The following is a 14,517-nucleotide window of genomic DNA, read 5'->3' on the forward strand; positions in this document are numbered from 1 at the left end:
GAAAATACACAAAAAAGCCCTTGCGATCGGGACCACAGTCTGTTCTTCAGGAATGACGCCCTGTCATTGTTGATTTAAGCTTTCCAGGCCAACCTGCCCCTGTGCAACATCTCTGCTCTGGGATGCTTTACAGCACAGGACTAAGCATCGCTGTGTTTCACACCAGTGCTTATTGTTCCACTGCAGAAGACATACAAAGTGAAAGGAAGCAGCCCAGATGAGGCGCTGGATGGACAGGGTGATCATAGACCGGGTTGGAAGAGACCTTAAAGCTCATCCAGCTCCAACCCCCTGCCCTGGGCAGGGACACCTTCCACTAGAGCACGTTGCTCCAAGCCCCTGTGTCCAACCTGGCCTTGAACAGTGCCAGGGATGGGGCAGCCACAGCTTCACGACTGCACCCACCCAATGCACACACTGCACTGGCCAACCCAAAACACCCAGCACACCTGTTGCCAACGTGGCTTTTCCAGCGACTACACAGGGGAAAGCTCACAGCTTTATGTCCAAAAGGAAGAGTGCTCAGGGCCCAGCTCACAATCCATCACAAGTGCTGATCCCCAAGCAAAATCAACGCATTTTGCCTGAATAAGGAATCAAGTTCTCAAATGGGAACTTCTGGTACTAAAGCAGAAATAAAACCACACATGCTAATACACATTCCTCACGTATATATATTTATTGATATATATATAATTTAGAAGAGTTAAAGAAACTATATAAAGATTTCCAAAGTACCAGCACATTGATCTACCTGTGACATCCCTTCTCTTGCAGAGAGGCTGCACACAAACTAGAAACCCAGCGTATTACAAAATCAGTGCAGAATATACAAAATTCACCCCATGGTAGCAAAAAGCCCAACCCCAAAAGGTCTGTTACCATCCTCACCCATCCTTGTACCTGCGGTGACACAGGCCAACAGTGAATTCTGCCCTGGAAAGCTCTGGCCTAAGTGTTACAGGCTGAAAAGCTGGGATTGTTGCTTTAGGGACAAAGCTCCACACAGAATTTGTTCTCTGCAAAGCTGTTAAATGGTCCCATGCTGTATCCTACAGATGCTTATTTTAATCAAGATCTAGCTGGAGAAACTCAGCATTTAGAATTATCTGAATATAATTTTGGATTTAGAAGCAAGCTGAGCACACTAAAGCAGGAAAAAAGGTCTAAATTTTTAAGTCAGGCTTTCCAGGTCCCACTAAGGTTTTCTTTTCTTTGAGGGACCATTTCTTGGGGTATATTTCAGAATGACCTGGGAGATTGTAAAAGCATGACTCTCATTTCTACAGTAGCTCCATGGACACACTCTCATTAACCAAAGAGCACTCTTAAGGTTGAACTTAACCCTGTGGTCAAGAGAACTAGTAAGGCACTTAGTGCACAGCAAGAGGCCGCACAGAACAGCCACTTCATGTTCACGTGGCAGCAGGTCATATGGCAATATCCAACCAGCCCTTTGGCTTTTGCCTTTGGTGCTAATTCTTGACATTAACAATATGCTTGAACTCACAAAATTACAGACATGTAAATTACACTTTGCTCTTAGAAACAAGAGCCAAGTGCGTCACCACCACACTCATCAGGGAAATAGTTTACTATGAAGAACTGGAGACCGATGTCTGGCCTGCCTTGTGCCATCAGGGAACATGGCAGGCTGGATCCTTCCCAAAATATCTGTGTGTTTCCAGTGGAAGCGTTTCTAGGAGAAAGCCACTGTGCTGCAGACAGCTGACACACTGATGTGGTTATCAGACTGGGCAAGCGCTGCTCAACAGGCCCGTGGAGTCAAACAAGTAAGATGATATGAATTGCCCACAGTTTTTAAATAACTACTATAAGACAAAGGAGAAAATACTGCTTCTGTCATTGCTTTGTGTATGTTTTGCCACTGATTTTATTCGGGCTCCCTCTTGGGATTGGGATCTTGCTTCCTAGAGAGGGAGATCGAGCTTTTGTTCCTGAAGGACCTGCTTTCCTTAAATACTGACCACCCGTTTTGCCTGTGAAGAGAAAACAGGGGTTGTCATTGCAAGGACATCTGGTCCCAGCCTTGAATTTTATCTACCAATTTGATTCTCAAGAATTGTGAAGTCTGAATGACTGATGCTGGCAACTAAAAGTTGGTCTGAGGTGCGCCTCATACCAGAAGCAGTGGGACTATACGGTCAGGGTTCCTTTCCTATCCCTAGGAAACTGCTCTGGAGCTTTAGCTGTATCCAGGCAGGATTTAAGTTCCTTCTGTGTTTCCAAATTCCAAGCAGCAGCAAACTAACTAGCATTCTCACAGGCAAATAGAAGACAGATAGACAGGCATGATTGTAGGTCCAGTTTGAGACTGGAAACTGTTGAGTTTAACCCCATTCACTTAGCACAGCTGAGAGGATTCTGTCCAGGATGCTGTGAAATGCAGGTATGAGCAAAGCAAATACCAGACAGAGGAGGTTAACTCTAGTAATGGCCTGAAATGCAGCAGACTAAAGAACTCTGAGAAAAGTCTGAAGGAGAAAAGGCTTTGGATGTTATTGGCCAAAAGAGTTTTGGTGCCGTGGGCAGGGAAAATAGCTGGTTTAACTTCTGTGTCCAGGAAAGAAAAGGATTTTGGTTCATAAATAGAGATGAGTGTTAAAAAAAGCCACCTGACATCAGCATCAATTTCTCTCTGTTGGTAAGAAGCTGCACAATCATAGATTCTGCCTAGCTCCTGGGTCTGAATGGCAAAGGAAAAGCAGTACACAGCACTAACTATTCAATTCATCTCGTAATTAGGATTAGATTAGCATCCTCTGATTGGACATTACAAGCTAAATTGGGCTCTCAGTTCTCTGTGTCAGCGTTCAGGAGCTTGCCAGAATGTTAACTGTTTCCTGTCGCACTGATTGTTCTATTCACAGTTGTACTGTCATGCAGAAAAAGCCCCAAACTGATCAAACACACCATTTCCCCAACCATCTGAGCTAATGCCTTGTTTTGAAGTAGTGTTGTTATGGAATGATTTTGAGAGCTTGCTCCCCTAGTATGCTGTAGTTAGGTTAGGTAAAAAAACGAGTTGAACAAGTAGCAAGAGTCTGATCTCAAGGATGAAGGACTTCTCTTAAGTAAAAGGAACACAGTAAAAAGCATAATCATTATTATCATAAATAGTATCTTACCAGGCTGCACTAGAAGAGTTTTATTTAAGATGGAGAGCCTCCGCTGATTCATTTTACAGCCCATCAGGTGAGATTTCCAGCCCTGAAGCCAATTAAAAAGAAGTGATACTACACCACCAGCAAAATCAGCCAAGCTTTTAGGTAGTCACTAGGCAGACACACAGACGTTGAAACCATGGGGAAAAGCAGGGTTGTGAACGGACCTCACTGCAACAGCATTTGAATCTGCTCACTCATAAAAGCATGAGCACCTTATGACTAAGTGAAATAGAAATGAAAATAGCCAAATTTTGATGATGCCAATAGATACTTTCAGTTCCTGAAAGCACACTTTGGATGTGCCAGAGATTTCCCAGCATTAGGCGGTAGTAGGGAACAGTAAGGAGAAATTAGAGAGGCCAGTTCTTCAAGGCAAGTTCTGAAGTCACTGGGTATAAGGCAGTGCTAGAAGAGGACATGAATTCGGTCCCAATGACATAACATCAAAGCAGTCTGGAAGGCATCTTACCTCCTCTCCTGGAGGAAAGTTGTCATGGCACAATGGGCAATGGTTTGCCACATGTTCTGGCTTGGCAGCTGTAATGATTAGAAAATTAGTGCAAGAATTGCAAAGACAGGCTAAGTTCAAATACAAGAGGAGGACTTGCACAACAAAGAGTGTAAAACTACTCCACGGCTAAACCAGCTCCTCCCTTTTTATCATTAACTGCTCTCAAAGTCCCATGTTTAATCATCTACATTGAAAAAAGATCAAAAGGAACAACAGTGATTAATCCTTTGGGCTTGACCTTTGAAGTTCAACCCTTCTGTTTGAAGCTACTCACAATTGCAAGTCTTGCTCTTAATATGTTTGGGCAACTCATCTTTTGGAAGGGCCTCACCACACCGTTGACATTTCCCAAAGCTGTCCTTTTTATCACAATCAGTCAACAAGTGCTCTGTCAGGCTGGCTATTTCCACCACCTGCAAGGGAGCAAGAGGCACCCAGTGAGCCCTGTACCGTGCTGAGTATTTCAAACTCTGCTTATGTGATTTTTGGAAGTTAAATCTCACTTTCCAAAATGACAAAGGGAAAATGAAATTTTAGTCCAGTCATTACTACAATTTATAACGCTGCTCTGTTCAAAAAGTGCTACCCGAGATCACATTTGTGGTCAGCATTTGTCTACCTAAGCATTAAATATCTTATAGCACCTTAAAACCAGAACAACAACAGTTAACATCTTGTAGCAGCTCCAGAAAGTATATGCCTAACCTGTTTGCAGTGCTCACATCTGGTTAACATACGGCAGTGTTTCCAGTAATGGAGATCCAACCCTTCCTCTGTGAAGGATTCATCCCTTTCACCACAAAAAATACATAAGCTAGGGAAAAAAATACAAACATCAGTAACATCACAGAGTGAAATGGATGAACACTGTTTCTTCTGTTTGAAGCTATTCTGAGAAACAGCTAATATCTTGGTACACCTTATTTTCTCTACACAGTGCTGATATTGTGCTTGGGCATGTACAGATCCTATCACATAATTTATGGTAACTACAACTGTGAAGCATTTGCTCGCATAGAAAGATGTAATTCCCCAGAAGCACTGAGAACAGCTCTCTGAGACTGGCTGCCATGGCTCCAGAGTTTCCTAATGCTTCCTCTGAGCCCCTATCCTACACTACACACGACAGCTACAATACATCTTTGATCCACTGGAAAAACATTACTAACTTGCAGGTTATACCAAGTGCTTAAGGTTGTTGGAAGATGCACATCTAACTTACTTATCCAAGTAATTTGCAACGGAGGAACGATTGTCTGGCATCTCCACTGTTGCAGGCTGTGGGCTTTCCTTTACCTGGAAACCTGTAAAAAGAGAACTATTAAAACCAAGATCACATTTTAATTTGCTTTCATGCATGCCCAGAAGTGCTGCTTCTTTGCATCTTCCCAGCAAAAACACAGAGCAGAAGCACACACACCACCATTGTGGTAACAAGCACTGAAAGCCGGTGTACCTCTAAGCAATTGGGAAACTACTGCTTCAGTCATTTACAACAGTAAAATAACTCAGTGGTGATTTTTACATGTAGTAGATGGTCTACACCAGGCTGGGGAGAAATCTAAAGTGGTTTCAAGCCATACTAATTGTTATTAGTGCTTCAAAGACATCTTGAAATATCTCTACATTTCTTACCACTCTGTGAAACATCTGCACATTTCTTAACAGTATTTGAAACTACCTACCTTGAGTCTTTAGCTTCTGAAAGTCAGAGTCTTTCCCCTATTGAACAAAGAAATTTAAGTGAGAAATGTACTTAAAGACTGTGGTGCTTGCCAGGGAGAACACATTATATTCTGATTTTTCTCTGCCATTAAAAGCTTAGAAGCAGAGCCAACGCATTACAATGTTTGTGCTTCTGGTCCCACAGCAAACCTCTCAGGTACTGAGGCAGCAATCTTCTAAGGATGGAACAGCAGTCCTGCTTCCTGGCCCTGGGGGAGCTGACTGCCTCCTTGAGGGTCAGGTATAAAACTCCACAATGTGCAGTACAGCACGCTTCAGAGGGCCCTGACACACTCAGTGCAACTCCTGTACTCTGCTACAGAAACACTTAGACTTGCAGAAACACTCCCAAAATTACCATCTGCCAGACAAAGCTGTTATTAAAAAGAATCCAAATTTGATACCATGTTAGGAAAAGCAAGCCCCCAGTTTTAAACTGGGCTGCTGAGGAGGACAGTCAGTGTATGTCATGGAGTCTTTCTTCTTATCTTTGGGGTTTTGTTTATAATGAGACAACAGCAATGTTAGTTATCTAAGCCTGTCATACCTGAGGAAAAAAGGATTAAACACACACACACCCCCAATAATCAAAACTAAACCACCCTCACCTTTCCAGCTTGAACTTCTCCCTGCACCTCCTTCAGAGCTGCCCGCTGACCTTGCAGGACTTTTATTTCTTCCTTCTTCTGTTTCTCTTCTTCTTCTCTTGTTGCCTTTCTCTGTGCCTGTCAAGAAATAGGCTTTCAGTTAGAAAAGCTTTTGAACCATCTCTCATATAGAAGAAATTGCAAAACACATCAATGGTCAATGCAACAAGAAATATCCTGCGTGGTTAAATGATGGGTCTACTACAGCAACACTTCTCTCCCCCTGAATTCCAGTGTCCTACCTGAGAGATAGCACTACTACATGTTAACAGCACACCTAATGATGCTCTGCTGCGTGTGTCATTCAGTGTCTAATAGAGCTGTGAAATCAGTACATTGCTCAGTTGGATGCAATGTTTAAAACAGCTATGTGGTTCTGCAACCTGCTTACGTACCCTGATTTCAGCTTCAGAAAGCTTGCCATCTATTTTGGTGAATCCATCAAAGAGTGTTTTATAGAGGACAGTCTTACGGATGGTTGCATCATCTGGAGGCAGATATTCCAGTACAGCAGCCCTGTGCTTCCTGTACATGTCAAGGATGATCCGCAGCGCCACATCGCGGACTTCATAAACTCGGTGTTCCAAAGCTCCTGTTGCAAACTGAACATCATAATAAGCCTCTATTTTCCCACATTTTTTTAAGGACTTCTTTATTAGTCTGTTATTTCACTGCAGGGAGAGAAATCTTCAAGCAAGCAGGTGTTTACTAACACCTTCTGACCCAGTGACTCTTTTTCCCCATATTGCCATCTTGCTTCCTCACAGGATTGTGTGTTGTCACCTCCAAGAGGTTCAAATTCTCTCTGGTAATTCACCAAACACCCCAAACAGACAGACAAGTCCCAATAAGACAGCAACAGAAAAAGCTTCCTGTGCTTCCTGTCAGGCTCCTACCTTCATGACGTTGCTGATGGTAAACCCGGAGTTTTCAGTTCCCATGTCTTCCAAGAGGCATTGCACTAATTCCACTTGACTCATCGCCAGATGTGTTGGGGAGTTGGGTTTTAATGGTTGAACCAAATGAACTGGAACAATCTGAAGAGATTTGACCTCACTGCACAGAGCCATTTCCTAGAAACATGCAGAGAGACAGCGTGCATGTAGGAATGCTGAACGAGGGAAGTTAACTGTCTTTGCAAAGAAGAGCTATTCTAAGTTACTTATAACAAGTAAAATAAAATAAGCCTTCCATAAGAAGTAGCTGCTTTTTTGTTACTTTAGCACCCAGAAGCTGCTTGCAAAGGTTTTAAAGAGAAGCTTATCCCAATGTTTGGTCTTGCTTTTGGCATCAGAGAGAAAGCTACTGAGAAATCAATAAAGTCTTAGACACGCTCAGATGAGTTACAGAGGTGGGCTGTGAGAAACATTTCAAGAACTTCATCTTACACTGAGCTATATGAGGAGAAGGTAGACAAGAAATGTCACAGAGGATACAAAGTCCTGACATTGCTGGACGTATACAGCTGGAAAAACCACTGCAAAGATGCTAAGTTTGTTCTACCACTTTGCCTTCCATCTTAGGCATCATCCTTGATGGCAGCAAACTCCGGCCTCAAAGTCTGGTGAGATGTTACCTACCCACCTGCGAGCCCTGTGACATTCCTAATGCACATCAAACCAGAATTTGAAGGAAAACACCTACCTGAATGAAGTTAGAAGCCACAAGGCGAAGACGGGATGAAGAGTCTCCTGTTCTAGAAAGCAAATTTGGCAGCGCTTTTTCCACACAATGAGAAGTTTCCAGCTTTCCCAGTTTATGTTTCGGTATATATTGGGTAATGATCATTTTTAGAAGTTTTAGGGAAGCTTGAAAAACCTAAGTTAGAAAGAACAAGAAAACACTGAACCAAAATAGCACACAGATCCCTGGTTTCAGACAATACTGTAGAATCTTCTCTGTAGTACTAAAGAACAGCAGCAACAGGAGTCTAGAATTACAGTAACACCCCTAATGGAAGCTACTGCAGAGATCCCTCTCCCAGAAAACATGTTGCTAGGGCTTAGGTGAAAGGCTTCTTATAAAGAGTAACACAGCTCTTGAGTTTTTTCTCTTCTTGTTTAAGGTTTATTTGAAGCCTAAGGCTCCTTAGGCTAACTTGCAGTCTCTCAGGCTGGAAACTAGAGGTTACTTCATTGCTCTATTTCAACTTGATAAAAACAAACAGGCTCAACCACACTACACATTTATTGTAGCAGCAGTAGCTCCTCAAGCTCATTACTCAGCCCAGGGCAGTATCTTCTGTGCTGCTGAATGACAGACATTGCCCAGTCCTTGAGCCCAACTAAAAGCTGACATTCCAGTTGTTTGGGGGGTTTGGATGGATTTGTTTGCTTGTTGGTTTGTTTTTAGTTTAAACTTACTGAACAGTAGTTTTACAAACTATTTGTTCAAAGCATCTTAACCACATGGCTGTACAATTTTGGCTGCTAGTTCTGCACTGAAGCATTTCTTACCCAACACATTACAACGTACCGAAGGCACTATGTCTTTGATGGCTCTCCTCACAAGGAAAATAGCAGCCCTCAGCATGTTCTTTAAATCCTCCTTTGGCGTGGTTACTGACACTTCCATCAGCTTCTTGTACACAGCAAGCAAGGCATCCTCTCGATATGACCAGGTTTTGGAAAATGCTCCTGAAACCTGAACACAGAACAAGTTCATCTCTTAAAATGTCAGTGCTGATATTTCAATATTTATCCAACATTAATATACAGAAACAGCCTCAAAAGAACACATGAACTTCAGCATGAAATCCCCAGGTGCTTAAAAGAATCTGGCTTTTATTAAAAGCACATATATTTGAGAAACTATGAGGAAAATGATTTAACGGGTCAGGCTCAAGGATCCATTTCCTGCACAGCAATGGCTTCTCTCCCTACAAAAGACAGTGGCAAGTTATGGGTATTCTGGCAGGGTCCATACCCTAAAGCAGTCTATTGCTCGCTATCTGCTTGATAGCTCATCAAGTAATCAATCATAAAAGCTACAGCATCTTACAAACATTGAAAACAGGCACCCATACTCCCAAGGTCAACTTTTCATCTCAGATTTTTAAGGAACAGCTCTGAAAAGGGAACCTCAGTAGGTGTTTGTTGACAGAGCGCGTATCACATCAACTCCACGCAGATGACAGTAATCTACGGGCTCATTTTGTTGTTCTTTACCAAGGCTTCTCCAAACACTTCAACAGCAGGGCTGGCCTCCCTCAGTGCCTTCTCACTTAATGGTTCTGGTTCCCCAGTAATGCCGCTTCTTGGAGTATCACCAATAAGCTCTTCAGCCATCCCTGGCTCAAGGTATGTGACGGCGCCATTAGACTGCTTCTGGATGGCTGGAAGAGGTGTCTCATCATAAGGTAAAAACTGAACCTAACAGAGAAGATGAAAGTTGCTGTTCTAGAAATGACTTAGATGTGAAGTTGGTTCCTCACAAATGGAATTGATTTCAATGCATTTTTTCCCCATTAAAGCAGTATTGCTTCACAATTACATCCAGGTGGTGAAGTTCCCATAAAAACATCATGAAGAAATGGAATCAGTGCCTGTGTATGAAACTTATTTCTTGCCTACAGAATACAATAACATATAAAATGTCTTTTGTGGCAGTGCATGCACATACAGAAGAAATAACCTGCTGATAGGAAGCCAGCAAGTCATAAAGCTTTATTTGTTAATTAAGTCAATATCCTGGTAAAAGCAAATATTGCTGCTACTAGAGACAACACAAGTCTTCCTTAGCTTTGCCAAAGGCAGGAGCAGCAAAACCTAAAGACTGAGCTAACCAGACACTGTGATTTTCTTCTTCCTTTTAGACACTACACCAAGAGTCTTATTCTACAACCACATTCCAACAAATTCTCTGGCTGCTCTAGATTCATCTGACCTGATCTCTCAGAAGGAGATTTATTAAGCCACTAATGAGCAAGCAGAATTCAGCTTCCACTGTATCAGCTACATGACCCCTGAATAGTCATTTGATGTCTATTAGCTCCCAGTCATCTGTTTGTAAATCAGATGTAACCAATCCCTTTTGGCCTCAATCCCAACAAACATTTCCAAAAGGTTCCAAAGAAATTCAGGAACAAAGATGACCAATGCCAATTAATAGCAGGGTTGATTTCAGGTACTATATAAGCCATGAGAATAACAACAAAGACCTTGTTGTTTTGGAAGGCTGAACACACAATCACTTGCTCTGACAGACTTCTGCTATAAGAGATACACTACTCACATTTTCTTTGGGAAACTCTGCCCTGGAGGTTGTGGGATGAGTCTCAGGAGGAGGAGGGGACTGGTGGGGAACAGGCGGCTCAGCAGAAGCGGGATCTGCTGAGCTCTCTTCCAGCAGAGGCTGTGCTCTCCGTGGCTCTCCTTTAGGGGGCTCTGTGTGCTCACAAGGAGGTGAATTTGCGCCTTCCGTGCGCTGAAGATTGTCGGTGTAAGTCATAGGCTCCAAAGGCAATTCAGATGGTTTTCGAATCTGAGAAAAGGAAGGAGGTTTTGCAAAGCAAGGCTAACAAGGTACTGAAATCAGAGTGGGCTCAGCCCCAGCTCTCACAGTCACCAAGATTCTGCTGCTTCCAGGTACCCATCAGACCCCGCTCAGAGATGAGTAACTATTTCCACTGGATGCAGCTTTGTAAAACAATCAGGAAATAATCCTGTGTGGATGCATGAGAGGAGATGATAAAGCTTCCTGTTCCAAGAACAATATAAAACTATATCTATATCTTATTACGTTAATTCTGTCTGGTTAGCCTTGATGCCAGCCTGTTACACCCCTTCAAAACATGAGGAAGTTTCTTATTCATCTGCATCAGGTAGCCCTCAAATTCTGCAAAACGTTCAGGATTCCCATGTCATTTGCTTGAGACCTCAACAGTCCAATGTCATGTAATTTATGGAGAACTAAACACATTGATAAAATGCCACGTACAAGTCTTTGGTTGGGGAAATCCACAATCCACATCAAAAACTTAAAACCCTCACCGAATTGTCATGAACCACCAGTGTAACAACTCTTATTGTTTGAATTTATTAGTCTGCTCTGCCACTTCTCTTTACAATACCCCCAAGAGAAAGCCTCCTGAATTAGGAATGGCAGTACCCACCATCAGCTCTGCATCCAGGAGGTCGTGGAGCTCCAGCTGCTGATACACCTTCAGGCGATACGCTTCCATTTGCTGTTTCTTCTTTTTAGCAAGATCATAATCCTCTTTCTCCACAGCACAGCGCTTCTCCACCTCGTACCTCCCCAGTCGTTCCCCTACCTGGAAGACAGCATAGTAGGCTACCTTGAAATCCCATTACCATACCTATATAGGGTGTTATTAAAGTTATTAAATCTACTGGAAACCATTATGATTCCACATGAACACAAGGGTCCCTGAGAGGCTGCTGGAGCACTGTGTGGCTTAAGAGACAAAGAGCCTTTGAACAATACCTTCTGCAGGTCTGCAATAGCTTGTTTGAGTTTCTTGGCGTAGTCATAGCGCTCCTGACGGACAGCTTCCCGCTTCTTCTCATCCAGTCTACGTATTATCTGAGCAACTTCTGGATCCTGGTACATGTCAAAAGCCAAATCATCCAGAGGTGAAATGGAGTCACGTTTCCTGAAGATATAAAAGGAATAAAATAAACTTTCAGTTAATCCAAGATAAGCCAGGCTGAGCATGTGTCTTCTATTCACTAGCAGGAAACTAACAAAAGAGAGGAACTAAGACCTACTTTAGCCTAAGCAGATGTTTTGCCAGGGTATACACAAAAGAACATCCTTACCCGAGGTAAGTTCCATCTAAGGCAGGATCATCTGATTTAATTCCTAAGTATTGGTCTATCAGCTTCTCTCTGGAAGGCTTTGTAAGGGGGAAGAAGAAATATCTTAGTGCACATTCATCAACATCAAGTGCATGTTCAGGACAGAGATTCTGACTTGCCACAATCGACACAAGCTATGTAAATTATAACACTTATGTTTTGGGACATATTGAGACAAAAGAATTTGAGAAGGCTGAAGGTGTGAATGTTCCAAATGGTTGTATTTTTAATACCCACCTATTAGGCTCCATTTTAAGAACTTCATTCAACATTAAAGAAAATGAATAATTAACGCATGGCAGCTCTGCTCCAGCACAAAACCAGCAGGAGAAAGATGCACCCCATTACCCCAGGAACCCTGTAACTCAACACATGTAGCAACAGTAAAAAGACTGGGCTGCTTTGCACTTACACTGTCAGTGCTGTCATTACTGCAGTCTGCTGGATCTCCAATAATGTTTATAGCAACTAGGGCGACCTGGGATAGATTTAAAGAAAATGTGAATGCGTAAGGTCATTACTTTTTGGCATATCTTATGAAAACTGAAACAGAAAAAAACGGAACAAAGAGACAAAAAATAGAAGTGGTGGTCTCCAGAGTGATATGAAAGCAAAGCAAAGCACTAAGTGCTAAATGTACGTCATGCTCCATTAAAAGTTTATTACCAAGTCTCCAGACCACATTGCACAGCCATGGTTGTTCTTTTCTTTGTCAAGGTGGCTGTACAATACCTGCATTTAACATCAGCTCAGATCCTATAGTCTGAGAGTGCCTTTGTAAGGACCATAAAGCTGTTCTCAGAGAAAGCACTTCGTCCCCATTGCAGAGCCTGATGTGCAGTCTACAACTCGGGATGAAAGGCAGTAATGGAATGGGCACTTGACTTGTTTGTTCTGGATGAGTTGCATGCACTTGGTCATGATCCCAAATCACTTAGAACCTCATATTTGTATTTTCTGGTTTAAAAGAAACCAAATATAAATCCAACTGACATGTTTAGCTCCTGTAATTCAAGGGAGCAGATTTCATTGCCTGTTCTGTACCGCTAAAGTGTCATCTAGCTTGCCAAGTAAGGACTTGTAACTGAACTTACCTGACCATATAAGTTGTACTTATTGTCATAATTTTTATGGAAAATCAGCTTCAGGTACTGGCCAACTGCATTCATGTACACAGATTTTAACTCTCGTGCTCTGAAATCAGTCTTTTCGTTGTCCGAGAGAGGAACATAACTGAGAAGGAAAATGTAACGAGTAAGCAGAGGAACTGTACAAATACACAGCTGGATTTCTGCTCCTCAGGTGAGGACTTTGATAAGGTTTAAAACTCCCTTCTAAGAGAAACATGTGCTGTGTCCTGACAAAACTGTTCGTCTGCACCATGCCTCTTACACCTACATCTTCAGCTTTGTTACCCATCTAAGCAAGTACAGAGTATCTTTGCTGCTTCCAGCACACTGTACCCATATTATTTCATATTATTTCCTCCTGAAGACCTTTTGATTAAGGTAGTAAAACCATTTAGAGCTGTTTTCCTTACCCTAGTCTGTGAAATCTCTCCGACTGATAAGGAGCAAAGTATTCAGGCAAGCTTTCGCTGATGTAGAACTCAATTTTGCTTGAAATCATGTACTGGTGAGCAAGCAACTGCAGTTTTCGTATTCGACATCTCTCCACCAACTGCAGAACAATTTCCTGTGGATACTGACAGAGTCTGAAAACACACACAATTTCTGAATCATCCTTTTATAGATGATTTCACTTCCAACTTGAGTAACATTTAATTACGAAGCTTTCCAAAGTTATTATCACTTAAGTCAGCATTACAAATACCATGAAAAGAAACCAAGGAGTAGAGTAGAAGCACTTTTCACTTCATTGCATGCATGTGTACATTCAGGTGTCCATACATGTCTAGAGGATGTGCTGAGAAGACTGGATTTTTAATAGTAAGCCAAAGCAGTTGAAAACACCAAAACTGACAAGAATACAAGTAATTCCCCTTTTTTCCTTTGAAGGACTTTATAATACAATGGGATGCCTTTAGGTGGTAACCAAGGCACTTCCCCCCACCACGAGGATAAGGATGCCATGAGATTAAAGTAACTTCTTTTGGTTTATCATCAGTTTGGGTTGGGCTGCTGTGACTGCTCTGGCCTGGTACATCATCTGCTCTTTTTAAACCCAGTGCACACCCATCCCAGCCCCTCGAGGTACCTGGGTGATCGCCATCCGTTCACTGTCGGTGCGTGAACCATCAGCTCCTTCGCGCTGAAGCCGTCTTCGTGTCCCGATGAACTAACAACTATAAACCCGATCTTGTGTGGCATCCTGCAGACGTGAGCCACTCAAAGCCACGGTGTTTCAAGCTTAAGGTAATCCCTGGAAGGGCAATAAAAGAACACTGAAACGCTCCAGTCAATGCATTAAGTCCCGTGGTCTGCCAAGTCAGTAGATGACGATGACAAATCTAAGCTTTCTTTATAGTATCAGCCCCATAAACCACACCACGTTCTTACGCTGAGCATTTTGTTAGCACTTAACACAATGAGGGATTAACTAACTTGTGCAACAGTTTGCCAAAGTAAATAATTAAGCAATAATGAAGAACGGGGCCAATTTAGCAC

At 42.5% G+C, this 14,517-nt stretch overlaps 1 protein-coding gene across 1 annotated transcript; it reads right to left on the reverse strand.

Annotated features, from left to right (window-relative positions):
- Nucleotides 1-1,863: 1,863 nt before the first annotated feature.
- On the reverse strand, nucleotides 1,864-14,276 carry CEP104 (centrosomal protein 104kDa). The gene is made up of 21 exons (XM_010018204.1): nucleotides 14,108-14,276; nucleotides 13,431-13,604; nucleotides 12,985-13,123; nucleotides 12,303-12,368; nucleotides 11,852-11,928; nucleotides 11,517-11,685; nucleotides 11,185-11,343; nucleotides 10,305-10,553; nucleotides 9,239-9,442; nucleotides 8,547-8,714; nucleotides 7,716-7,889; nucleotides 6,968-7,144; nucleotides 6,467-6,673; nucleotides 6,033-6,149; nucleotides 5,385-5,421; nucleotides 4,922-5,003; nucleotides 4,405-4,513; nucleotides 3,974-4,112; nucleotides 3,658-3,725; nucleotides 3,150-3,231; nucleotides 1,864-2,000 (listed from the first exon to the last, which is right to left on the reverse strand). Exons 1-21 carry the CDS (start codon nucleotides 14,218-14,220, stop codon nucleotides 1,864-1,866), a joined length of 2,847 nt encoding a protein of 948 aa, XP_010016506.1. The 5' UTR covers nucleotides 14,221-14,276.
- Between the last annotated feature and the right edge of the window lie 241 nt (nucleotides 14,277-14,517).

Source organism: Nestor notabilis, unplaced genomic scaffold (genome assembly GCF_000696875.1).
Source record: "Nestor notabilis isolate BGI_N333 unplaced genomic scaffold, ASM69687v1 scaffold15347, whole genome shotgun sequence".
NCBI classification, from domain to species: domain Eukaryota; kingdom Metazoa; phylum Chordata; class Aves; order Psittaciformes; family Psittacidae; genus Nestor; species Nestor notabilis.